Below are 26399 nucleotides of genomic sequence, written 5' to 3' on the forward strand. Positions count from 1 at the left end.
TTCAATACGGCGGCGTCGTCGACGGGTTATGACCGCCCCTCCGGATCTGTTCCCTCGCGATGGCGATGTGTTCTTCAAGGGTCTTCTTGCGCGGCGCGCCGTCTTCGCCGATGAGCTGTGCCTGGTGGCCCATGTCGACGTGGATCTCGTTCCGCTCGGCCCGCTCGTTGTCCATGATGTTCATGTCCTGCTCCACGCCCTTCTTGTAGTGCCGCGGGAACCACCAGCAGATGAAGACGAACATGGCCACTGACAGGGCGGCCAGGACCGCTACGGGCACGACGACGGCGTTGTTGACCATTCTCTCTTTCTTTCTTTTTTTATTTTGATCTTTCACTTTTTAATTCTGGTTGGGTTGGGTTTGGTTTCCGGGAGGTGAAGATGGAAGAAAGCTTGATTTGTAGCCGGTAGTAGTAGGATCTTTCTTTGAACAAGGTTTGATGAAGGAGCGCTCACAAAGCAGGTTCAGTCCGGATAATGATGATGGCTAATAACAATGTAGCAGAGCATCCTCTGGCCTCCAGAAATGAATCGAATAAAAAGAAAACGAAATCGTGAACAAGATCGCGGGCAAAAAGAGGCGCGTGCTTTGATATGTATAAGCAACGACAAGCTTTTCCAATCAAGAAGCAGGAGAATGGACGGAATGGATGGAACAATCGGCCGGCCGACCGACCATTAACTCTTTTCACTTCCTACATGCAAATGTTGTTGCATCCTGGCGAAACACGGTCCAGCTTTCTCTAGAATACGACGCTGAGAACACACGCGCCTGCGCCCCCCCCCAGAAGCCCCGGCTAGTAGGCTGCCCGCAGCCCGCAATTGGTGAGTGATGGGCGATGGAGGGGGCCCACGAGACGCCCAGAAGGGCTAGTAGGCCTAGTGAGGCCCCATAAAGGGCAGGCTTTGCATATTATGGCTCCACTGGGAGGCCCCTGCGCGGGTTAGCTAAGTACTGTATGTCCGGAGTACGGAGTATGTGACTACTGTACCTACTTGTAAGTGTATCTCGTTCTTACTACGTAGCACGCGCCTACTTGTAGGTAAGTAGATCCGAGTCGTTAGGCTCGCCATGGACTCCGTACCTATCTGGGTAGGATAGAATTGTTGCAGAACCCAACCCACCGAGCCAGGTCAGCTCATCACATCATCACATCATCACCTCATCATCTCATCACCTCGCCCACCCTCGTCTTTGCATGTCGAGATCTCTGCATTCCCGAGATTCCGCGCCTCCCCCCCTTTCCAACCCCGGCCTTGTGGGTACGGGGTATGGTGGATGGTACGAATACGACAAGCATCGATAGACCCTCCCGCCCTCCTTCACCTCCTCGAATGTGGGCCCTGAGTACCGAATCATGTACTGTAAGTACACTGAATAACTGACTGACCGACTGACTAACTAACCACCTGAACCATCCCTTACGACGGCTACGGGTATTCGCATTTCGGGATAAAGGTCCACTACAACGCTTGGCCGCGAAGGAGGCAAGAAGACGAACCCAGCCACAAACCATCCCCCCCCCTTTTCTCTTTCCAATTTGCCCTCATCGACCCGGAGCAGAAGGGGAAAACGTAATACCGTCTACTTGTCCAATAAAAGCATGTATCCGGTCAAGTCCCTTTTTCCTTTTTCTTCGTTACAACATGGCAGATCCAAAGCTAAAGTACAAGACCAGGAGACCACACGCCAAAGAAACAGTACCGCGAAGACTAGCCGCCGAGTTGGTTGAGGAAGAACTTCCACTGCCGCTGCCACGGTCACCAGAACTGCCATTGGAACTACCATTGCCATTGCCATTGCCCGAGTCAGATCCAGAAGAACCGGATGACGAATTGGATGCGGACGCTTTCAGGGTGGCCAGTCCGATCGTCCCGTCGTCGAGATTATGATCGATGTATTTGCCCTGGAAGAACGCTAGAGAAAAGCAGACGAGAAAAAAAGAGCGAGTTAGCATTTTAACGACCACACTAACACACACAACGCGAAAGAGAGAGAGAGAGAGAGAGAGAGAGAGAGAGAGAGAGATGGATGGGCAAGCGATACGTACACTGGCCCAGCACCCACAGGCCCGGCAAGTCCGCAAAGTCTTGCCCCACCAGCGCGACAGTGCAGTTCGGATTTGACGCGTCTGTCGAAGGAACCAGCAGACTTGCGATCGGGACGTCAAAGGTCTGCGCTTTGACGCTCTGCTCCGCGGCAGTCACGTTGCTGGACGGGAAGCGGAAACCCACCGTGACGTTTGTCGAGCAGGATACTTGTGCTGTCAACAGAGGCTCGTCAAACGTCCCGTACAAGGAAACGACGGCGCCGAGGGAGTCGAAGATCTTGGCCATGGCGTCGGTTGGGCTAGGAAGGAGCATTGCAAAGTCAGTAGGGAACGTGTTATCGGGCTTGGAGAGGGAGGGAGGGATGGAAAGGAAGGAAGGAAAGATGGCCGTGATAAAGTAAGAACCTACCCCACGATCGTGGTGCTGCCGCTGTCGAATTCAACAATCGCATTCTTCTCCAGTGTCTGCCCTCCTACGACAACATCGCCGTACGTGAACCATTCCTCGGCGATCGGCGTCTTGGTCAAGTCGCCATCAAATAGACCGCTGTCCAGGGTGCCAACGACCAACGACCCAGAATTGGCGTCGTTCAGCGCGAGCCCGAACCGGCACTCATCCACGAGGCCGTTAGCGCATAGGTTGTGGAACCAAGAGGTGGCATTGTTGGCGGCGAAGCGCTGGGCGCCGAACCCGATGATGCCGTCGTGGGGGTAGTTCGTCGACGACTGGGACTCGTTGGCAACGCCGAGGGTTTGGTTTTCGACCGTGAGACCGGCAAGGGTCACTGTGTCTCGGTAGAGCGTGCCGTTGATCTACGTATGCGAACATCAGCCATGAGCTTGCCCTGTCACTAGGTGGCGGTGGGTGGGATTGGGGAGGGATGGCCGCCCTTACAAATGCTGACCCGGTCCCGTTGCTCTGGGCGGTCCCATAAGCGATGGCAAAAGGCTCCTTCGTGTCCACAGAGTCCTTGGATGGTTTGTATAGTCCCATGTTGAGTACTACGTTCGTTGAGCCCGTGTCGACGAGTAGATTCATGCTGGATCCGTCTCCGACCGTCACATTGGCGAACCAAAAGTCCTATACTTTATATCAGCGAGATCAATGCATTCTGCCTTTCTTCGAAATCGCTTACACGCTCCGAGCTCAGCGGCTGGGTAGCCTTTTTTGCGTCTCGCTTCAAGGTGGTGCTTAGTGCGTTGTTTGTCGACGCGCAGGAGGTAACAGTAAGCATAGAAAGAAGGAATGCGGGCACCAGGCCTCGTCTGGATGTTTGAAAGTCCATTGTCCCGGGTGGGAAGTTTCCTCGCTCCAAGCTGGAATTCAGAAGTTTGAACGATTGAGATGCCTCGGACTCGCGTCCGCCACAAAAAAAGAAAGGAGTGTCGAGAGAGGAACAAAAGTCTGTGGGTGGCTTGGTCTGTGTACTTCGTAGCCCGAAAAGAATGCACGGGAAGTCCCTATATCGAAGCTGAAAATAAAACGAAGGGAGGAAGCTGGACAGCAAAAAGAATGAAGTCTGGAGGGAAATCGCCCTGCGTTCGCTGTGAGATGGCGGCTTCTAATCTACTTTTTCCCCATCGGTACAAATGGGGGTATGTATTTCCATCATGGCCAGCCCCAGTCTGACTGTGGCATACCACGGCGCGCACAACAGTCGGTTCGCTGAGAATCGAAGCAAAGACCCTTGACTGTCAAGGGGGGTATACCGCAAAGAAGACAGCTTGGGCATCATAGTTGTGGGAGCACGTAGGCCAAATAAGTTAGAGTATACGAGCAAAAGTTAATACATAGGAAAGGGGCGGGAATAAGGCTAAGGCGGGCAGTGAGAGCCAAGAGATGCTTGGAAAGATAGCTATGTAGACGAGGTGAGCAGAAGCGGGTCTGTGACTGTGGCCAGTGTATCAGATTCACCAGATTGGAACCTGTTAATCTCAGCACCATCAGCAGTTGCCCCATCCTAAACTTGACTCCTCGACTTGATACACACCCGAGAACGTCATGAGACGGTGTAAAGGGCCACAGGACGCACGCCGCGGCGAGTATAGTAGCGCTCTTGACGTGTAGATAGCCCCAAGATAGCCCTCCATCGCTGTTTTCGTTGATGTGTGTGTTTTGGAGTTGCCTGTGTTTTGGACAATTCTCTCCAGTAATTTCGCCAACTGCTTGGCCGGAGAATCTCCGTCTTCGCTTCAAACCCTTCCGACGGATTAGTGCCTACGAGCCCCCAGATGCCTTGGTTCTGGGGGGACTCGGGCGTTAAATTTTTGGGTCGTCTTAGCCCAACTCTCCTTGACATGCCTTTGCAAGCATGTCGACGCCATATCCACACAGTCTGTCAACTCGGCTTGATAAAAGTCTGTTGTGTGCTGGTGTGCTTCAGCCGGGGGGACTTTCACACTTGGGCAATTACAACATTTTGCCGCGCTTCCTGGCATACAAAGTACCAAGTAGATGCACCACAGTCCAGTTGTTCATGTGACGCATACCTGCTGTGAAGGAACAGGTGAAATGGCGCTCTCGTGTCGAGTCTGATTGTGAATCGATTGGGTATCGTCCATGTGCACCTCGTCCACTATTCGGATGAATTCGTGGTAAAAGTGCACCATCTCCATAAGACCTTTAATCGGCATTCTCTCGTCCACCGTGTGCATCCGGGTCCCTCGAGGGTCATGACTGGCTCGCCATGGAGACATGCGATATATTTGCGGCGAAAGGTCCCAATAGTATCTGGTGTCGGTGTTGCCTGGCTTTCTCAGCATCTATAGAGGAAAGCCTAAACCCACCCGTCAACTTCGACTTACCAGTTAACAACTCTGGGGCTACAACAACATCATTTCCAAAGACACCTTTGATGGTACCAGCGAGTAATCTGAATCGGGCATCCTCTGCGCTTGAAACCGGTGATGATTCCAGCTCATAATGTGCGGAAAGAGTGAGGTCACCACAATCGGCAGTGTTGTTACCTGGTCGCATCGAGGTGCTGTTTTCTTGTTGAGCCTTAGCACCGAATGCCTGGAGTGTGAAACCTTGTTCGCGGGCCCAAGGCGCAAGGAGATGAACATAGTGGTCTTTGACAGCCTGGACAGAGTCCTGTATTGCGATGCGATGGTTGACGAGGACACTGGCATTTTCTGGGAGCGAATTCACTAGAGGACCAATTAGCTCCGCCTCGACTACGATCCTGTCTGTTCCGACAGCGTCGAAGATCAGCAAGCGTGGCCCGCTTACCCTTGTCTCCGCCTTGGATCACATCAACAGCCGTGGATGTTCTGATCATGGCACGTCTCTCGCGGTCGCTTTCCATATATTCGAGGAGCTTCTTCGAGTTCTGTGCGCCGAGAATCGCCTCTCGCAGATCTTCCGGCATTTTCTTGGAATACAACGCTGCTTGTCGAAGGTAAGTCAGGGTCGGATTGTTTCGAACCAGCTGTGATTTGAATGGGTGGTCTTCGATCAGTCGAATTATTTGAGCCAAAAAGCCGACTATCTCTGCGTCAGAACGTTTCAGCCAGCAAAGTAGGATGGGGAGGACAAACTAGCTGTGTGGTCAGGTGGAGTGGAAGAATGACCCCCAGGAACATTGACAGTCACAGTGACATCGATATATCCCTTTTCGGCAGTTGCAGGAAGTGCGAAGTCGGTCCCAAAACGATTCTCAATGCCTGCAATACCCTCATCGAACTGCGAGTTGATATTAGCGATTGTCCAGCACAGTCGGCGAGCCAACGCACAATCATTTCGATACCGTCCTTCCCATATCTGTCCAATAGAATTTCCGCAAGACACCTGGCGCCGTAACTCTGTTCGGCTCCACCCTCCTCGTCGAAGCCGACCGAGAGGATCACAGTTCGATGTGGTATGAAGTCGCATGCAAGTAAACAATCGATAGCTGTCAACATTGCTATGAGGTTCGACTTGTCGTCTTCGGAACCTCGACCCCAGATATACTCCCCATCGTAATGGCCTGAGAAAGGAGAATAAGTCCATTCTTCGGAAGTCGACTCGCCAGCGGGGACGACCTGAATAATGTCAAAGACGTTATTCTCAAGCAAGGTAACATGTTACACCTACATCTGAATGTGCCATGAACAAGAGGGGTTTCATAGCTTCCTGTGACCCGCGCCATGTGTACAACAAGCCATGCTGATTGACCGTTTCGACCGTCAGTTGTTCGTATCTGTTGCAAATAGTTAGGACAAGAGTCGTGTGAGCTGAACGACATGCTCACACTCTTGGAAACGCCTTCTTCAGATAATTCGAGAATTGAAAGAAAACCTCCCACCGAGGATCCTCCCCGACATGACCCATACCATCATATGTTACCGTTGGAATCTTGACCGAGTCGGCGAGGCGTGCGGCAACACTGTCTTGGAAATTCCGAGCCTGGAAGAGTTGATGGACATTCTTGTGAGTGACATCCTGCCGTCTTCGAGGATGCATAACAGGAGGCTGATACAGAATCCTATTCAGCACCATCTTTGGAGGAGATTCGGTTCCTGAAGACAGGGACGGCCGCTAGAAGCACCAGAGTAAATGTGAGATCACAGCGAGAGTTCGGCGTTGAGCTTATATTCGAAGGCGGGGTACGGACTTCTTGGTGTTTCTGATAAACGTCAAATGAAGGAATCGTGTTCAGGAAAGTGGCCGTCCTCTCATCACTCTGTGGGTTTCGAGGGATTATGGCAACTTTTCAACGAATGTGCCCTTTTCGCCTCTGTGCGTCCCACCTTCTCTGAGCTGTCGCGTTGACAGAGTGTCGGGCTCGGCTTCGCTATTTTGAACTGTGGAGAATTGATAACGATTGAATGAGGCCGAATTTTGGGCGCGTTCAAGAACCATACCATACTGGGGAATTGTAGCAAAAAACACCTGGCTTCAACCAACAGCCTGTTTGAGAGTTCTGACTCTCCGAGCCTCGAGCTCTCTCATCAGATGCCCGATCCAGCAGGTGGCGAGCGTCGCAGCAAACTTGCACCGCAGGTAATCCACCTTCGTGTTGGGCCTTGGTTGACGTTATTTCTCTACCGAACGTCTTTTTGGGGTCTAGTGTCGCATCCTCGCCTTCGCTTATGATTGGGTCGATCAGTCGACATTGAAATGGATATATAAATTATGTTATGAAAATAGGCGTTGATAGGAACCGCAGAAAATGATCTCCCCAACATTATAAGAACTTCACGGTGCCTTACAGTGTGATTGCCACCTCTTACACATCCCAACAGCCTTTTATGATCCTTGGATATCAGACGAAGGGAGTCCAGATATCTGAAGGATGCGCCCTACAGGGCCCGGTATAACACTGACTCCGAAGTGCTTTTGAAAAAGGTAAAAGCTGCACCAGTGGACGCTGCGACGTACCTTGCCGCAAGCTTACAGGACAACACCAGCCTAAGCAGAGGGTGTTCCGCACACGATGCGAGGTAACATGGACCAAAGCATATTGGGAGACAGCGGTCTAAACCTTGCTCCTCTGTCGCATTCTATGCATTGTGTAGTGCTTGTTACTGGAAAACTTAGTGGCGCCACTCATATTTGCAGATTGGGAAATACCCTGGAACCAAGGTGAAGCTCCATGTTGCAGGCCCAGTGCAGACCAGGTTCAGGGCTGACAAATCGAGTAACCTCCTGCGTGCGAGCGAGGAGGAGCCGTAAGTCTGACATTCGGAATCATTCGCATTGCTGAACGGACTCTGGAGTTGGAACCAAAGTCTATCACCTCCAATACAGAGTCAACTCGGGGGCGGATATGATCGGTGCAGACGAATGGAGTGATTCCTTGATTTGAAGACGAAATCTGGGAGTTGTCGGGAGGCCTGTACGTTATCAAAGAGACCAATCACTGCACTCCGAATTAGGGCGCTGGAGAGAAAACCCTGGAGCAAGATTGGCCTCTACGCACGACTGAGATTGCTTCAGTGTCGGCAGATGAAAAAGCCACATGGAGCCTTTAATCCGGATTTGGTCCGGCTTGCCGTGACCCTAAAGTATGGTTCTCGAGTTTGCTGCCAACTTGGTCAGTCCTGGAGAGTAGGCAGACGGAGTCAACTCACTAACCAGAATAAGAGAAGTTGCGTATTCAGTCACCATACATATACGTGTTCATGTCGGGGATATAGCTTTGAGGGAGGCATCCCGCCAGACTTTCAGAGCAATTGACCAGGAGACACCGTTTTCAAGCGTCCTCAGCCCTTCGATCAACCCCAACGGCGCTTCTTCGCCTGTCATCTTCCCACACCATCCTGCCAGGGTCGAGCATCGCAAACCGGGCAAAAGATTCAGTCCCACGCTGCATGATGAGTAGCCGGAAGAACATGACGAAAGGGAATCGAGGCCACCAATGCCGAGTCGTCTGCAGCACCGGTAAGTCATAACATCCTCCTCAAACAGCAACGATTTTCTTTCCGCTGGCCTCGTAACGGCGCGCCAATTCGGTCCAAGGGGTACCCTTGGTCGACCACAGGTCTTGCAAGAAGCGGAGAATTCCGAGGTAGTACTTGAACCCCATATCTTGAGCGATGTCTGTGTACATTCTTGCTATAAATGCCTGCCGTTCCGGATCCTCGCAGCATTCGGTGCCCGCAACAAATACCGGCCATGGCAAGTTTTGCAGGCATGACGGTTTGTCTTCGAGCTGATTCAACCTCTCAAACAAGACCATGGCGGATGCTTCGACCTCGATCGGTTCAACCTGGCAATGGAAGAGGACTCTGTAAGTGTAGAGGAGCGCAGCATGGTGGTATATGTCGACGATCCGGACAAAGTCCCGACGGCGTGCATCTCGCGGTAATTCAAGGAGACCGGCTGCCATCAGAGTAGACCCTCGAGCCTGCTCGAATCCGGCACGTGCATCAGCAGAGGTTATTGGTAGATCGGCCAGGTTGAATATTCCTGATGACTCCTTCTCATGCCGCTCTCGTGACCAAACTGTCACCTTGTGCAAGAGAGATAGGAATTCGGAAAAGATCAGATTGGAATGATCGGGGGCTGGAAGTATCACCTCTACAGTGCTCAAGGGTCCGAAAATGGTGGTGCAGGCCAAGATGTCGTATATGGAAAGCTGGTTTCGGAGAAAGTGGAACAGAGCGTTGTTCTCCCGGTTTGTTGTTGCGAGGGCATTAACCAGCGTCCTTGCAGCCTGCCTGTGCGAGTCGGCCGCCGCGGCGCCGGTCTCTGTCTCTGTCATTTCATAGTTAGCTAGGGTGAGCATTGAGGCCAGCATCCACACTGCAGTATCTGGGTCTATCTGACTGTCCAGGTCGAAGCCTGCAGCCAACTGGCCGGTCACGTCCCGAATCTGTTTCGAAATCATGGTGACGGCTGCGTCACGGGCACGGGCAGGGAAACTCATTTCTTTCCCTGTGGTGACCGCGAGGTGCTGGGCAGAGATGGCCAGAATGGCGAGGAGAAGCACGGGCTGCTGTTCGGCTAGGGGAAGGACAAGACGGCGGTATTCATTTCTCTCGGAGTCTATCCACACCATCAAGCCTGCAATCTGTTTGTCATAATGTTCCAGTAGCCGGGATTTCGTGTCCGGATCTGGAAATCCGGGGAACATGACGATCGAGGCGGGCTGAGCAGCACTGCTCTGTTCAAGGGACGTGGCAGACCTGGGCGAGGTCGAGTCCTTGGAAGCGGTGCTGCTGGGTTTAGGCGGCGGTTTGTCAATGTGTGGCGTGGTTCGACCTTTGAGGTGCCCACGAACGGCTATACCATTGGCCCATCTCAATCGAGGGCCGTACCCGGGGCAAACTAGACCTTTCTTCGAGCATTTGATGCATTTTGGGAGCGATCTATCGCAGCGGATTCGTCTTCTGACACAGGTTGGACAATCTTTGCAAGAGTCAGCCTCCTGATTGGCAAATTCCACCTTCTCCTCCGACAGGGGGACAGAGGAGGTTGCCAATATGCACCTTGTGGCCCGGTGGTGGGCGGGCTCGAAGCTGAAGCCTGAGTTGCAGCCCCCGCCTGTTCACTCTGAAGGGTATTCATGGCGAGGTTTCGGCAGTTATCGAGGCTTGCAACCAGTGTCGCTGCTCATGTTGATCGATCAGACAGATGGATGGAATCAGCAGTAGGCCTCATTGTGTCACCGGTCGCAATATGCTTTCGGCAAAGAACAATCCAGACTGAATGAAGGGATTGAACTCGAGGGTGTGGAAAGAGCTTATCGGTTGCGGCTGGACTTTGCTTTGGGGCTGTGAGCACGTGACGAGACTCCCGTGAATCTAGCCTCCATAACCCTGTATTGTTATGTACTTCCACACCCCGCACAACTGCGCTGCGCTGCACTGCCACCACCACTGCTGCCATCTGCCATCTAGCCAATTCCATCAAAAGTGCCTTGGGGCAACACATCTCGCCCGTCACGAGATTCCATTTCTTGTTTGGTTTCGAATACACAGTTATTTCAACTCGGGTTATCCTTGGCATCCAGACGCCCAGCGGCTCTAACTAATCCCCCCCATGGATTTTGGATCGAAAAGTCATGTTGGCACCATTGGGAGAAGGATTACCCACCGAGATCTGGGGAAAGGTGGCTATAGATCCCGTCCTTCCGTCTCATCATCTTCCCAGAAACTTCTTTTCATGTTCTATGTGTGACCCCATTCCTTGTAACTCAACTGACACTTATCGTCTTTGCAGCTAGGAGCGCGCGGAAAGCGGAGGGAAGCCATGACTAAGGCTGGAATGGGACATTGACAAGAGAAAAGCCGGTTGCTCCCGTCCTAGCACGCTTCGTTTAACGATCCTCCCTGAACACGGATGTTGGTTATGATTTGCCCAGCTCCTCGTTAATGGGGCCGAAGGTCCTGGCCGCTGCGAGCCAACCTCTTTGGGCACAACGCGGGCCCCCTTCCATCTGCACCGAGCAGAATCTGTCATCTCCCCAAGATCCATCAGAGAGTCCTCCATGTGTTATCACGTTCATTGCAACCCGTTCCACCCCTCTTATCTTTGGGACCCCTACACCACCAGGTGCTCGGCAGAGAGATAGCCAGTTTTGATAAGTGCATACAGCTAGCCTCTCCCGAGTGGCAAAAAGGAGAAAGGGGTGGAGTGAGAAAGGAAAGCCGAGTTCCCACGTGTAAATACGTGGTACCCAGTACTTTAAACTTCAACCAGTCGACATCCTGCGTCACTCAAATTCAACCCTGATCTTGAAGCCGCCTCAATCAACGCTCCGGCAAAGCACGACACATTTTGCTCTATTCCATGAGTTAAATCGCACAATTCCGCGTTCTTCCTGCGCCCAGTTGTCCGCTTTCGGACCCTGAACCGTCGTGGTTTCGTCGGGATGGACACGATCAAAGACGATTCGGTCGGCCTGAGCAGCGATGAGAGTAGACTTCTCAGCCTCGGCCACAAGCCAGAGCTGAAGCGGACATACAATTTCTGGAGCTGTGAGTCTCGTGAAAAAGCATGAGCCTAGGATCATCGAGGCTAATAAATGCCTGCATAGTGATGGCATATCAAACCACCATTTTATGCTCATGGAGTTGCAACATTGTCATGTTTTACTACATATTTACCCTTGGCGGACCGGTTTGTCTTGTCTGGGGAACGTGAGTCCACGTCTCAAGGGCTTGTGCGCCGAGGCACGCCTCTAACGATATGCGAAATCCAGCGTTGTGGTCACAATCGGGCAACTGCTAGTCATGGCTTCACTGGCTGAATACTGCTCCATCTGGCCTACCGCAGGTGGTCAACAATTCTATACCCAGGTACGCTTTATTGCGACCGGCCAAAGCGACCAAGCGCTAAATCCTCCAGGTTGTTGCCCCCGAGAAGTCACGACGCTTCCTGTCTTATCTGGTCGGCTGGTGCGTTCTGGTGGGTGAAATCTCGACCTCCAGCTCCTGTGCCTTGAACAGTGCAGAAATTGTGGCGGCTCTCGTCGAGATCATACATCCAAATATCGAGTGGAAGGTAAGAATCACTAACCTGGTCAGTCACTCTTTCTCCTGCTAACTCATCCAAAGCCCTACATGACTTGGCTTATTTACACCGGCTTTCTGGTTGCCCCAGCGCTATCGAATCTGCTTCCCAAATACCTTCCGGCCTTGCAACTCTTTGGTGCATTCTTCAACATTTCAAACGCGCTGATCTGGGCAATCGTTTTCCTGGTACTGGCCGATAAGAACAGCTCCAAGTTTGTCTTCACCGAATTTCTCAACACATCAGGATGGACGTCCAAGGGCTGGGTCTTCATCCTGAGCATGTACGTTCCCATCTATGGTCTCTACGGAAGCGATGGCGTCATGCATTTGGTCGAGGAGATGAAGAATGCTTCGCGCGATGCTCCTGTAAGTGGTCGATTCAGCCCTGTCGACTCAGTGTTTACTGACCGCGGAACAGCGAGTCATGGTGTGGTCTATGGTATGGGCTGGCGTAACAGCGTGGCTGTCAGCTATTGTTATGTGTTACACAGTAGGCCCCAACTGGGAAAACTATCTCGAAGCCACCTCCTCCTATGTGGTATGGCTCAACACCACGCAGACAATTCAATCCATTGGCTAACGATCCTCTAGGCATGGTTCATGGATGTGCTGAACTCGACATATGGTGGAGGGATATGGGTAGCTGTCATGATGATGGGCCTGAATGTACGTGGCCCCGTTGAAGATTGGTAATCCAGAAACAAACAGCTGATTGCGAACAGTATCTGATCATTGTCAACATGAACACCGCTGGTTCGCGTCTCGCATGGTCAATGGCTCGGGACCGAGCTTTCCCCTACTCGGACTATTTCGCTCAAGTCAACAAGCGATTTCAGATGCCTCTCCGAGCCATGTTGGCCTTTATTGTGTTGAATCTCCTTACAGGCCTCCTGGTGCTTGGCAGTTCGCTGGCATTTTACGCAATCATCTCGGGAGGTGGTGTCGCCTTGCAGGTCTCTTACTGCGTCCCGATCCTTTGTGTGGTCTTGAGAGGTCGTCAACACCTGCCACCGCGGCCGCACTTCGATCTTGGTAAATGGGGCTACACCGTTAATATTGCCGGTTTACTCTGGAGTATCATTGTGGTACTGTTCTATGTCTTCCCCCAGTACGTTCCCGTCGTGGGTGAGATAGCGAACATGAACTGGGCAATTGTCATCCTTGCTGGTGTTGTGGTCTTTGGAGGAGTGTACTGGTTCTGGAAGGGCAGACACGAATACTTGGTTTTCGGCAATTCCATCCTGGACGACAACCTTGTCATTCATGGCGAAGCTGTTGTCACCGGCCGGGATGCAGCTGCCACCTTTGGACAACCTGAGCCCGAAAAGAGACTCGATCTCTAGTTGGTTCGTGTATTGGGAAAGGTTCCTTCCCGCTAGATCATGAATATGGGAAAGAAAGCTGGATTGAAGAGATGGAACATTAGATGATTTCTGAGCAGCACGGACTTTCAGATCTTCTTTCATGTACTTTGGATAGGGATGGATGCACTCGACAGTGATGTAGAGTCAGAGACTAGCTCTTATGGGGCCGAGCGTCGTTAGCAAAGGGATACCAAAACAAAGCACTCGCAGATAGAAAGCTCTTCAAACCACACCACCCACGAGGTACACTAGCTGTGATTATGCAATGAGGCCGAGTGTGTTACAAGTCGCTCGGTTAGTGCCGCGCCGCGTGGGGAAGCGGCGCCTTCGCGATCGCGGCTGCTAAAAGTCCCTCCACGCAGTAGTGGGATTCAGCCGCAGAAGGTTGTTCAGGGATCATTTTCAATCTTAAGAAGGGGGGTTCGCAGTTGCTCCTTGTTATTCACGTTTTCTTCCAGCTACCGACCCAACTGTTCATAGTTCGTCCTCGATATGACCCGAATCAGCGAATGGCGCAGGCTTCCCGTCTCCCTGAACGAACTATGCCTCGCGACTACCCTTCGCTGTGGTCAGTCCTTTCGCTGGCGTCAATGCGACGACCAGACTTGGGCATGTACACTACGTGGTCGCATTGTACAACTGTCTCAGCCCGACAAATTGCATATCGAGTATCGCTCGATATGGCCTGCAGCTGCGGCCTTTGAAGTGCCGCTGACGCCTCCTTCGTCGATCCCACCGACCACAGTCTCAGATGAGAGCTGCAACAGTGAAATCGAAAATGACGACACGAGAAACCTGATCCAACACTATCTTAACCTGGAGCCGAATCTTGAAACCCTCTATGCCCAATGGTCGGCGTCGGATGCCAATTTCCGCAGGAAGGCGCCCAAGTTTACTGGTGTGAGGATCCTGCGGCAGGACGCCTGGGAAGCGCTGATCGGGTTCATTTGCAGCAGTAACAACAATATCATACGAATATCGCAGATGGTGGACAAGCTGTGCACGCACTACGGGACATACATTGGCACACTGGATGGTCGCCCGTACCATGACTTTCCAGAGCCGTCAGCGCTGACGGGCAAGAATGTTGAGAGCAACCTGAGAGAACTAGGGTTCGGCTACCGCGCCAAGTACATATATCAGACGGCGAAAATTATTGCCGACGATCGAGAGGTTGGCTGGTTGGACACTCTTCGCAACCCCGAGTCTCCTGCATATGGCACCACCAAACCCTCCCCCGCTGGCGAAATGAAACCTGAAGGCCGCGACGGTTATCGCCAAGCACATGAGAATCTCCTGGGATTACAAGGCGTGGGACCCAAAGTGGCGGATTGTGTGTGTCTGATGGGGCTGGGATGGGGAGAAGCGGTGCCAGTAGACACGCACGTGTGGCAGATTGCGCAAAGAGACTACAAGTTGGAAAAAGGAAAGAATACGAGTATGACCAAGGGCACATACGACGCGGTCGCCAATCATTTTCGCAAGATCTGGGGGAAAGAGGCGGGGTGGGCGCACAGCGTGTTGTTCACGGCGGACCTGAGGACGTTCGCGGAGAGGTTGACAACAAAGGTGGAAGTGAGCGTCGAACAAGGAGGGGGGGAGCAGAGGGAGATTGAAAATGACGGGCCGCTGAAGGTGGTCAGAAAGCAGACTGCGCAACGGGTATCCCTCAAACGAAAGGCTGAGCAGGCAGAGCCAAAGACGGTGATGAGGATTGAAGAGGTAAGAACGACAAATTCTAGCGAAAGGGTCCAACGGCGACGACGTAGACGATGAAACTGCTGTGGTGCTGGTGGTGCTAGGATCCAGGATATCGAATTGTCGAAACACAAGTGTAAGATCACAGATGACACAGGATGGAGACTGTGATCACCCTTGGGTGTTTCATTGTCACGTGTCTTCCTTGCCTCTGTGTCGTTCTTGTGGGCTTTTGACATTCGAGGACCAAGCATGGCCCGGTGCTACGGAGTACCTAAGTATGTTGTATTTACTACTGGACCTCGTTGGCCTCGTCCAAGTCCGAGGCCTTTGAAGCATGGGTTTCCCTGGCTAGTGAGGCCGATGACGACGCTGTTGCAACAGCCGAAGTGCAGTGTCCTGGTTTTCCGCACATAACTACTTACTTAGTTTCCATCATTCGATGGTGGTGGTGGTGGTGATGATGATGATGATGATGATGCAGGAGATGGGCACTTTACGCAGTGTCACTCCCCACGGCGCGCCCAATCAACAAGAAGGTCAAATCAAATTGGTCTTGTAACCGGGATGCAAGCAAAGGGAGAGGGCTTTACTACGCTATACTACACTCCTTTGGGGAAATTGCACTCCAGCGGCGTCAGATATCCGGAGTGTGGCAGAGGCTGGCCCAGAGCTGGAGCTGAATGTCTTGAAGGGCGTTGGATCTCTCGTACACGGCAAATCTGAGCATTCCGCGGTCGGTAGTCAACTCTGGTGGTTTCATTCGAAAAGACGAGAAGAGTAGAAGATTCTGCGGCCATTCTGTTGTCCAGTCGATCGGACAAGATGGCTGTTTGATGAGGGCTTCTGGACAACCATTGGTGGCAGCAATTTAGGGCCCAGATTGAGGCTGGGGGAGTGGATGGAGGTGACCAGCGCACAGTGCCCAGTGCCCACAGGTGGCCTCGCGGCGTGGCAGCCATTCCACGGGGCCTGACTGGGCGACTGGGTGACGCCGGGCATTTGGACATCCGACTCTGCAGCAACGGGAGGCCCCTAAAAGCTTCTCGCTGAGGGTTCCTGGTCCTACGCTGCAGATTGACCACTCTCGGGCGTCGCTTCTCTGACGCTCTTCCTCTTCCAGCCGCACTTCTGCAGGTGGTACAACACCCACGTCGGCCCCCCACTTGGCCTTGTTTTCGTGCCCAGACCGTGCCCGACCTTCCCAGCCCTGGGCCTATGAGCAGCCTGTGAGGTGTCTCTGAGAGAGCCTGTGGCTTGCCCCGTCAGTCATCCAACACCTCCCATCTCCTCCTCGATTGCTTGTCCATTGCATCCATTGTTCGCCTTTCCACTACGGACAATCAATCTCGTTTCGTCACTGGCAACGTCTTTTCCAAGGATCTTCATCTCGACCTTCCCACTCCCTGCAGCTTCTAGCAAAAACCAACATCCTCTTGTTCACGACTGTCGCTCCTTCCTGTCCGTCGTCCTTTGTCGATATCCCCTCCCGTGACCCAGCTGCGTTCGGGGTTTGGGTCGTGAAAAATATCAACACACCCTCATACCTGCTGCTCCACCAGTGCCAGAACACCACCCCGTTTCAACGGATCCCTGCTCCTGCTCAGTCTTGTCCACGCGTGTGTCTCTCGGGTCATCAGCTTAAATCCCACCGCGCTCGATCGACAACCCCCAACTCCGAGATCCCAGTTTTAGAAGCTCTCTACCAAGTCTTCTGGTCCGCATCGTCACCGACTGAGCATGCCTCTACGAATATCACCGTTGTAGCACCTCCCTCCGTCTCGTCGCTGCGGCGCAGACACAGCTCGCATAAAACCATGCATCTGCTGTCTCGGTTCGGCTCCAAGGCGTCGACCGCTCTACTGCTACTTGCTGCGCAAGGAATTTCGCAGACAATACCTCCACCTAATCTCGACATCAAGTCGCTTGGGGAGGTCATCCTCGCGGGCGACTTTGACGCAATCTCTATTTACACGTCAATTGGGCAACAAGAAGGATACAGTAGCAATGGCACGCAGTCAGTATTGTCGCAGCTACCAAACGGGGCATTCGACGTTCTGTCCTCCACCGATGCCAGCATCGAAGCAATATGTCCCTTGGTGGTTAACAGCACACTCATGGGAATTGTGGTGGGAGGTAATTTCACCAGTGTCGGAGGAGTCGCAGCGCGATCTCTGGCATGGATGAACGCAACCACTTTGGAGGTCCAGGCGATCGGCGGGGTGCAAGGAACCGTCTCGGCGCTCTATTGTGATGAAGATAATTCAATGCTGTACGTTGGCGGTGCTTTTGACGCGGGTAATTCGACAAATGCAATTGGATGGGCAGCGGGTGGCTGGTCCAGCTTGCCCTTCGCGGGTTTCGATGGCCCGGTCAGCTCCATCACCAAAGCTCCCGATGGCCACATCATCTTTGGAGGTTCTTTCACTGGTCTCGGCAACATATCGTCCAGCTCTCTGAAAAATCCAGAATCTCAGATTATCAATCTCTCAACCGCTAATGTCACTGCCCGCGGCAACACGAGCACGGCCGGCTTAGGAGATCCGAGAAACATTGTTTGTCCATCGAATAGCTCAGATGGCTCGTCCGACTTTTTGCTCGCCGATAATACTGCCGGTAGTTGGCGCGCGGATTTGGCATTCGGTTTTGAGCCCACCAAGCTCCGGCTATGGCAGACAAGTCAAAGTGGAAAAGGCACAAAGACGTGGCGATTTACCGCGCACCCGCTCAATGGCATCCTCAACTTCACCACTACCGACCCGGCCACTGGAGATCTCATTTCCTGCTCCTCAACGTGTCCCCTCGCAGTGTACAACGCGTCACAACCGTATCAAGACTTTTATTTCGTCAATCTGGTAGGGATGAACAGCTTCACCATTGACATCTCGGCCTGGTACGGAGACGGAGGTGGGCTCGCTGGAATCGAACTCTTTCAAAACGACATCTTCTCTTACGCCATTGAGGCCTTCAATGAGCCTACCTGCGAAACCAGTGCCGTACGATCCGATGCCACCGCAACTGGGTCCTGGTATACGACTCCGTCGAGGGAAAGTGTGTCCGACTATCTCACCGTCGTAGTTGGCCCCACGACCGTCGACAACACGTTCATAGTTTTCCAACCCGATGTACCGCAGAGTGGAAACTATTCCGTCATTGTCTATACTCCTGGCTGTCTGCAGGATAGTTCTTGCTCGGCACGTGCCATTGTTAATGTCACTGGCAGCTTGACCGAGGATGGCAAACAGTCTTTCGGCACGACGCTCTTCCAAACCAACGATTTCGACAAGTACGACATAGTTTACCAAGGACATGTGGATGCCACTACGACATCTTTTCGGCCATCCGTGACGCTCAGACCATCGGGCCAACAGCCTGCGCAGCTGGTTGTCGCGTCTCGAGTCAAGTTCGGCTTCACTTCTACGACCGGTGGGTTAAATGGTTTGTTTGACTATGATCCCAACAATCATACCGTCGATTACGCCACCGCCGACTTCTCGAAATCTGCCATTAATAATGCCGGCACCACGCTCAAACCAAACGCGAATGTTTTGGCACTTGCAACGCGTGATGACACCATCTACGCAGCGGGCCGGTTCTCCGACGATGTTTTCGAGAACATCATGGCTTTCCACAACAACAACGCGTCTTCCTTGCCTGACGGTGGCCTCAACGCGGCCGTGAGCGACATGTACAGCCTGGATGACTTTTTGTATGTCGGAGGCAATTTCACGAGCACTGCTGAGGGCAATGTGGATGGTCTGAGCAACGTCGCTGCGTATCAATATTCCAAAAATGTATGGGTCCCCCTGGGCGCGGGACTTGATGGGCCGGTGGGAGCAGTTGAACCCATGCTACTTAATATCTCTCAGAGCGGCGGCCCAGAGACTGTGGTTGCCTTCAGCGGTTCTTTCACACGCATCCTCGCATCTGGCTCTACTCCTGTGTCTCGGGCGAATGGCTTGGCAATCTGGGTACCCTCCAAGAGTGGCTGGCTGGCGAACCTCGACGTTCCCAAGGAGGCTCTGGCTGGTCAACTGTCCGCCGCGACATTTCTACCGAACCAGACTTGGCTTGGAGCTGGAACCATTGAGTCACTCGGGCTGGCTGTCAGTGGGGCTGCCGGCCTTCAACCTCAGTCCGGTGGTCAGGTCGCGCTTTCGCGACTACCCATCGACATCACTCCCAGCGATGTTCAATCTAGCACAAGAAAACGAGCTGTGCAAGCTCCGCAGAATGTGACTGGTGTCAATACAGGGCTTTATTATACCGGCAATGGACAAAATGTGACCATCATGGGAGGTCACTTCACTGCCACTGCAACAAGCGGGTCCAGCATTGAGAATCTTATGTTCTTGAATGGTTCCAATAACAACCGTGTGACGGGACCTCCTGCTGGTATGGATGCCAGTTCTACCGTCCTAGCGCTGGCCCTTTCAGAAGACATCCTCTTTGCTGGTGGCACCATTTCTGGACGAGTCGAGAATACCGACATTAACGGGCTGGTTTTGTATGACATGAGTACCGCGGCATATCGGGCGATCCAACCAGCATCCTTGCAAGGTCCCAACGTGGCGGTCAATGCCATAGCCCCACGGTCGGGTACAACAGCCGTCTATGTGGGTGGAGCGTTTGACCGCACATCTCAAGATCTATCTTGCCCCGTTGTTTGCATGTATGACACCTCGACAAGCCAGTGGAATACAGTGGGGACAGGATTGGACGGCACCGTTTCGTCTTTGTTCTGGAGGACTGGTTCGGATCTTCTGGCTGCTGGCAACCTGAAGGTCCAGGGCAATCAGACGTCCCTTGCAACCTACAACACCGGCAGTCAAACATGGTCTGTGTATGAAATTGCGGGTATTCCTGGGCCCGTGACTGCATTCTGCCCTGCCACAACCGATGGGAATCATATGTGGGTAGCAGGTACGGCCAACAACGGCTCGACATTTTTGATCAAGATCGACGGAATCAACGTGAGACCAATCGCTGATGCCTTCAGCACTGGTACGAGCATCCGCGGCCTGCAAATCGTGCCTTTAACTCGTGACCACGGATCATCCCAATACCTTGACAACGATTATGCCTTGCTCGTCACCGGTCAACTGAACATCAGTGGTTTCGGAAATGCTGCAGCGGCATTGTTTAACGGAACCCACATGGAACCTTTCATATTAGCTTCTACAGCAGACGGAAACCCGGGGAGCATAAGCCAAGTCTTCACGTCCCAAACCAACGTTCTCAGATCAAGTGGTAAGTCAAGCCGAAGTCTCTGCTGTTAGGATTATGACTGACCCGCTTCTCCAGAAGGTGGCCATTCCTTGGGGATAGTCATTCTTGTCGCCCTCTGTGCAGCACTGGGCACAATCTTCCTGATAATATTAATCGGCATCATCCTGAATTACATCCAACGAAAGCGCGCTGGCTACAAGAGCGTGCCCAGCGTGCCTTACGCGGACAAACATTCAAACATCCGTCGGGTGCCCCCAGAAGCTCTACTGGGCAATCTAGGGTCGAGACCTGGTGTACCTGCGGTGTAAACAATGGAAACTGACACAAATAGAGGGCTTGGACCTCACAAAAAGGAGATGATGATGATGCCACCATGATACCCATGATTTTCTTTGTTGACGACTACCGACTCGGGGCCGGCGCTATTCTTGTCGCAAATTGGGACGGGATTGAGGTCTGACGAAATGGACTTGCTTCAGTCTCTCAAAAGCACGCTATCTTTGTTCATAGAAGGGGCGGGCAACTGGACCATCCTTACTAATGTCATCTTGTTGATGACTGAATGTCTGCTTCCTGTCATTTTGGGGAGGACATGGGGACATATAGTGCATGGCGCTTTTGGCGTATGTTCAGGGGAAGGGGAGAAGACCATTGATATCCGATATTTGATTGTCAGCCGGTTCTGCGTCCAGCCTAGAGCTGGAAGAGTTGGAGAAGGGAGAACGAGATGGAGAGGGAAGAACGAGATGGAGAGGAGAGGGATGATGGAGCCGGAGCAAGACCTGAGAGCTATTGTCTCCGGGCGATGCTGTAATGTAATGGAGCGACCAATCCAACGAGTTGTCCTGTGCATGCTTGTCTGTTTCCTCTTCCACTTCCTCATTAGTTCGACATTCCAGTCTCCCTCTCAGTACAAAGAACATCCGGACTCCGTCCATAGCCAGGAGAGGTCTGCAGCTTAGCTCGCTAGCCCGGCCTCTGCGTGGCCTCAACGAATGCCGCCATGTGGTCCCGCGTCGAGGCGGACTCGGCAGTCTGGTTCGTTCGTTGGCTACCTTGTCCAAACCTACCTGCACGCGTGCATGCTACGAAGGATTCGCGGATCTGGGGACTGGGGGATCTAGGGGCCACTAGCAGTAAGGCGCAAAGGGGGTGGTGCGAATAAGCGGATACGAGGAGGGAGAGTACTATCACTGTAGAGGAGAGGAGAGGAGAGGAGAGTAGAGGAGAGAGAGAGAAAAAGAGGACATGCCCAACCTCTTCGTTTTGCCACCTCTTGAGTATATAAATATATATATCCACACACTTGTATATATGTATATTACCTCCCCTTACCTCCCCTGACGTCCCCGGGTAGCTCCGTAGGTAGACTACCTCGCTTTCCACAGGTAGACAATCCACACAAGTTCAATCCTCTCAATCTCTGATATTCGAAGGAGCGGGGGGAACCGTGTAGAAGGAGGGGGGGGGGGGGTGAGAGGAGCGAGGTACTTTTGTTTTGCCCGCGGGCTCGACATGGACCTAGGTAGTTCATGGTGTGTGTATGTGTGTTATTTCCTTGTTTCTGCATCTATTGTCTAGTACTAGGGAGGTATGTATTATTACGTGCGTTTCTTTTCCTTCTTCTCTGTTCGCCTATTCGGAGACTAAGCTACGCGTGTACGTACACACACACACACACACCCTCTCTCTCTCTCTCTCTCTCTCTCTCTCTCTCTCTCTCTGTGACGCTCGGACACTCTCATCCAAGTACACCAGTGACGGCGCGAAGGTGATGCGGTCGGACTTTAACGTTTCCGTGGACCTTTTTGCTCGAGGACGGACTCGAGGGGATCAAGTTAAATGCGCCATGCCGGTCCGTGTGTGTACATGTGCTCGTCGCTGCCCGCCGGGGGGGGGGGGGGGGGGGGGGTTGAAACTACATAATATGGAGATTGAGAAGTTGGAACTTCGCCCCGATAGTTGTTGTCTTGCTGAATGTTGAGCAATGTAGATAATCAATAGATGTAGACGGGACACGTCCATGCACGGTGCTCGATCACCAAGCATCAAACCATAATACAGCGTTCGATGCATCCCGTTACCCTGTCGCAAACTTCCCCTTTGTTTACCGTTTGAGTATCCACGAGTCCATAGGTATGGCGAGGAGGATGGATGCAGTGACACGATGCACCGATACGATGCGGATGCCAGGCCGATGTTTCCTTGAGAAGCATTTCTACTCAGATCGTCTATACCCCGGAAAGTAGACAAGACACGAACGACGTGCAGAAAGAAGAGGGAGAGGGAGAAGAGCAGCAAAAGGCATCAACATCGGCATGAGCATGAGGGACGTAGTACCAGGTACTTGGACGAACATGGTCAGTCATAAGGACAACGGTCTTTTTTTCTCTTCATGTCATGACACCCGAGATTTTCTCTTTCCAGATCCAAACTTGGATTTTCCTTTTCAAACAATAGATAGATCCATTGCCTTTCCCTAAATTTCAACCACTGGCGTTCGTCCGTGGGCCGTAGACACGGCATTGGTAATTAGACGGACCAACATCCAAACCGACCGCCGTCATCGCCAACATGACAGATAACCAACAGCATCGTAATTGTGCCCTCGGCGGCGCAATCAAGGCTTCCGCAGCAAGATCTGACCGCAAGGCTAAAGTTGGTTGACAGCACACCAGAATGCGCACAAGAGTGCCGAAATGCTCGACTGCGTACGTCTGCCCAGACTGGCCTACGTACCGCGCAGCCTCACGCCCGGTACAGTCTTCTGTTGCAGAGTGACCATAAGTGTTCGAGATGCACGGGTCTCACGGCGGTCAACAGAACCTATTTGCTGGTGTGCGTCGCCCGAGGAATCCACTTATTAACAGCTCAGGCAATCCGGGTGTCGGGCATCTTCAACTATGACCGTACAGGCTCAACATTTGCTCCTCTTCCTTGGATGGCCTCCGTCCATATACCACATAATGCCTTTGATAGGAATGGACCGACTTCATGAGGGCGGCTTTCCGGACATCGGCCAAATGCACCTCGATCTCGTCTCGGGACCACCTCAAGCCCTCGGCACTGAACAGCTTGTAGGTAAAGCCTTGCAATCCGGCGAGCCAGTTGGCAAGCCACCAGCCGCCGATGTTTTTGAGGCGTTGATCGCGGGGCCACGGTCCGAGAGGAATCTTGGAGATATGCTCGTGGATGTCCACATAACCGGCTTCTTCCATCCAAGTCTTGATGTCCGCTGCTACGCGAACAGGTCGTGGTGGCTTGAGAGCCTTGGTCGCGGCATAGTTAAGATGCTCTTCCCAGGCCTTCATGGCCCAACCTTTGGGAATGGTGTTGTCGTCTGACACAGGCTCTGGGTGGATTTCGTGACACTCCAACCATCCGGTGCCCGGACGAAGGTATTTCCTTGACGTCCGGATCAAGTCTTCATAAGAGGTAAGGGATCCTGCCATGAAACGCACATGACAATAATCCACGCTTCCGGGCTGTCGTACCCAGTCCTCTTCGGCACAGTCTTGGATTTCAAAGTAGACATTTGAAGGTACATCATCTGGCTGAACTGCTGAAAGGTCCACGCCGGTGATAATGGCATTGGGAAGGACGTTGGAGTCGGCGAGTTGAATCGGCCAAATCCCGCTGGATATCATCATCAGTGGCGACAGACCAACTGTGGGTGAGGAAAGACTTACGTGCCCGTACCGATGTCCAACACCGTCTGGACAATATCTGGGTCAAGAGGAGCAAAGAACAAGCGGCTATGGAGGCGATTGAGGATTTCGTGCTGCTCGTCTAGTCGCACCTGTTCGTTTTCGTCGTTGGGGAATAGGTATGCGCCTTCTTTATATCGGTGGTATCTTCGGCCCCAGTGGGTGGGATAGTCGGTGATGCTGGCAGTCAAAGAACGAGTATCATAGTGAGCATCCTCATCGGAGGAATGAGTCGATTCTGAATCTGGCACTAGAGGGGAATCCATGGTTTGAACGGGCGTAGTCGTCGGTACTGGGGTTGCCGAAGACGACATGATAGTGCTGGGGACGAGTTGAGATAACCTTGCCGACCAGCCATAGGCTTATAGCAGGACGAACAAATAACACCTGACTTGGCAGTAGTCAGAACCTGTCAATGATGATTCCTCAAACTCGGTTGGGTCGAAGTGGGATGGAAATAAGGTTCATCAGACAACGTGAGGCGTGGAGGGGGGGGGGGGGGGAAATGGTGGTAAGATGGACTTCGTGTCAAGGACTGCAGATGGAGCCAAACAGCGGGCAAAAGGTGCTGAAGATGATTTGAACCCGATGGGCAAGCGGCAACCTAGTGTAGGAATACCGTGCAGTAGGCTGGGCGGCAAGATGTTCCAGAGGTAAGGTTTCGCTGGATGGAAGTGGTCGAAGCCGGGGAGAGGGCGGGCAGGGCGGGTTTGATCGGCGAGGTATTTGGAGGATTGGTCGAGGCAATCAGAACAAAGGGTCCAGCCTGAAAGAATGGGGGGGCGGTTGAGAAGGCGAGATAGAGAAGAGGAGGAAGAATGAGGAGGAGGATAATGGGGTGAACAGGGTTTGATGGGTGTAGAATGTGAATGTATGTGTGGGCTGAATATGAATAATATTTGTCTCAATAATCGCCACCACCAGCGGCCAGCGGTTGACGGAGAATTGTTTGTTGAAGATGGAAATGATGGTCGGATGGGACACAAGAGTAGAAGAGAAGGAGGAGCAGAAGTTGAAGCGGAAGTTGAAGCAGAAGCAGAAGCAGGAGCAGGAGCAGAAGCAGGAGGAGAAAGCAATTAGATCAGACCAGACCAGAGCATGAGTCGAGGCCTGGCCGCTGGTGCAGCTGGCTGTTTGCTGGTGCCAGGATGGTAATAGAATGAGGGAAGAGAAATGTGGGGAGATGAATGAGATGGGTGTCCGAGTATGACAGTGACAGCTTGCAGCTCCAACGTCCCAACCAAGCAAAGCAAGAGCCTGAAAATAGTGCCAGTACCACCACCAACTACAAGCACGAGGTAGGTAGAGGAGGGAGAAGCCCGGCAGACACCATGCACAGTAGATGATTTGCAGCGACCCAAGAAAAAGACCAGAGACCGTTGAACAGTTGAACATGGGCCACTTCTCGTGGGGATTTGGGTGCCTACTTACCGGGTCTGGGCTGGTGGGCGCACCAGGCTAGTGGCTTAAGGACCGAAGTACGAGGTACCTACTGGGCACTGTAGCTACGTACTATGTAGGCGGGGGAACAAGGAGAATGGGAGAATGGGAGAACGGTTATCAGTTGCACCATGACAAGAGCCTAGCAGTGACCCTTGCACCGGGACCCAGAGAAAGAAGAGAGCCAAAGAACCAGAGAGCCAGAGTGCCCACTCATCCCTCCCTTGCCCTCCTTGCTCCCGCCCCCGCCTCCCCTAGCTTTACCCTAGGTAGTTAATGCCTACTTCTTCCTATGTGGACTTGTACTTGTAGGTAATAATACCCTGCTCAGCACAATAGCCTACAACAGCCTAGAAGCTGGCCGGTACCGTACTTGTAGATATCACTGCATAGCTAAGGTGGCTACTCACCTGCGCATGACCCTTTTTCTCCCCCCTAGTGTTAGTCCTACTGGCTACTCAGGCACAGTCGTAACCCCGTTGTTCAGTGTCATCTCAATTAGCCGCTTTTGTTTCCATCAGCGACCCGAGTGTCTGGTTCAGGTTGCAGGCGGCCTGCATACTGTGCATGTGCCGCAAATGCTGACAGGTTACACAATCGCCCCTCTGCCCCTCTGCCCCTCTGCCACTCTGCCACTCCTTGTGCCCAATACCATTGTCGTCTCGCTTTTTGGGTGGCCATCTGCTGCCATCCCTCTGGTCCTCTCCATCAATCCCGACAACCTCTCCCCCCTACACCGCCCTCGCTTGAGCATCCGGTTGGCCCATCCCAGCTTGCTTCCAAACTCGAGAGCCCTGAACACCATCACCGATCCGCATTTTGGTGCCTGAACCAATCTCCCTGCCCGAGTCTTCGTCTATCATGTGCCGTTCACCCGCCTCCCCCCCCCTCCCAAAATGCGCAATGCGGCTTCCTTTCAACAACCGGAGCCGCTCCCCCCCCCCCCAAAAGCCCCCCAATAATGCGGT

General features: G+C 52.8%; 9 protein-coding genes across 9 annotated transcripts; 3 read left to right on the plus strand and 6 right to left on the minus strand.

The window, feature by feature from the left end:
* Window position 1: 1 nt before the first annotated feature.
* Window positions 2-301, minus strand: A1O5_04002 (uncharacterized protein; the record flags this gene model as incomplete). The annotated part of the gene is made up of 1 exon (XM_007744611.1): window positions 2-301. The coding sequence occupies one exon, from the start codon at window positions 299-301 to the stop codon at window positions 2-4; it is 300 nt and encodes a 99-aa protein (XP_007742801.1).
* A 1339-nt stretch (window positions 302-1640) lies between these two features.
* On the minus strand, window positions 1641-2337 carry A1O5_04003 (uncharacterized protein; the record flags this gene model as incomplete). Its single annotated transcript, XM_007744612.1, has 2 exons — window positions 1641-1918; window positions 2052-2337. 2 exons carry the CDS (start codon window positions 2335-2337, stop codon window positions 1641-1643), a joined length of 564 nt encoding a protein of 187 aa, XP_007742802.1.
* A 119-nt stretch (window positions 2338-2456) lies between these two features.
* Window positions 2457-3045, minus strand: A1O5_04004 (uncharacterized protein; the record flags this gene model as incomplete). Its single annotated transcript, XM_007744613.1, has 2 exons — window positions 2457-2864; window positions 2947-3045. The coding sequence occupies 2 exons, from the start codon at window positions 3043-3045 to the stop codon at window positions 2457-2459; spliced, it is 507 nt and encodes a 168-aa protein (XP_007742803.1).
* A 1481-nt stretch (window positions 3046-4526) lies between these two features.
* On the minus strand, window positions 4527-6531 carry A1O5_04005 (uncharacterized protein; the record flags this gene model as incomplete). The annotated part of the gene is made up of 7 exons (XM_007744614.1): window positions 4527-4798; window positions 4857-5201; window positions 5284-5538; window positions 5592-5736; window positions 5787-6074; window positions 6127-6232; window positions 6284-6531. The coding sequence occupies 7 exons, from the start codon at window positions 6529-6531 to the stop codon at window positions 4527-4529; spliced, it is 1659 nt and encodes a 552-aa protein (XP_007742804.1).
* Window positions 6532-8434: 1903 nt separating this feature from the next.
* Window positions 8435-10044, minus strand: A1O5_04006 (uncharacterized protein; the record flags this gene model as incomplete). Its single annotated transcript, XM_007744615.1, has 2 exons — window positions 8435-9885; window positions 9936-10044. 2 exons carry the CDS (start codon window positions 10042-10044, stop codon window positions 8435-8437), a joined length of 1560 nt encoding a protein of 519 aa, XP_007742805.1.
* Window positions 10045-11711: 1667 nt separating this feature from the next.
* On the plus strand, window positions 11712-13336 carry A1O5_04007 (uncharacterized protein; the record flags this gene model as incomplete). The annotated part of the gene is made up of 6 exons (XM_007744616.1): window positions 11712-11777; window positions 11827-11982; window positions 12036-12359; window positions 12412-12531; window positions 12585-12659; window positions 12716-13336. The coding sequence occupies 6 exons, from the start codon at window positions 11712-11714 to the stop codon at window positions 13334-13336; spliced, it is 1362 nt and encodes a 453-aa protein (XP_007742806.1).
* Window positions 13337-13849: 513 nt separating this feature from the next.
* Window positions 13850-15133, plus strand: A1O5_04008 (N-glycosylase/DNA lyase; the record flags this gene model as incomplete). The annotated part of the gene is made up of 1 exon (XM_007744617.1): window positions 13850-15133. The coding sequence occupies one exon, from the start codon at window positions 13850-13852 to the stop codon at window positions 15131-15133; it is 1284 nt and encodes a 427-aa protein (XP_007742807.1).
* A 1739-nt stretch (window positions 15134-16872) lies between these two features.
* A1O5_04009 (uncharacterized protein) lies at window positions 16873-20592 on the plus strand (the record flags this gene model as incomplete). The annotated part of the gene is made up of 2 exons (XM_007744618.1): window positions 16873-20305; window positions 20360-20592. The coding sequence occupies 2 exons, from the start codon at window positions 16873-16875 to the stop codon at window positions 20590-20592; spliced, it is 3666 nt and encodes a 1221-aa protein (XP_007742808.1).
* Window positions 20593-23181: 2589 nt separating this feature from the next.
* Window positions 23182-24257, minus strand: A1O5_04010 (uncharacterized protein; the record flags this gene model as incomplete). Its single annotated transcript, XM_007744619.1, has 2 exons — window positions 23182-23920; window positions 23974-24257. 2 exons carry the CDS (start codon window positions 24255-24257, stop codon window positions 23182-23184), a joined length of 1023 nt encoding a protein of 340 aa, XP_007742809.1.
* Window positions 24258-26399: the final 2142 nt, after the last annotated feature.

The sequence above is a fragment of the Cladophialophora psammophila genome (genome assembly GCF_000585535.1).
Source record: "Cladophialophora psammophila CBS 110553 chromosome Unknown aczJe-supercont1.5, whole genome shotgun sequence".
NCBI classification, from domain to species: domain Eukaryota; kingdom Fungi; phylum Ascomycota; class Eurotiomycetes; order Chaetothyriales; family Herpotrichiellaceae; genus Cladophialophora; species Cladophialophora psammophila.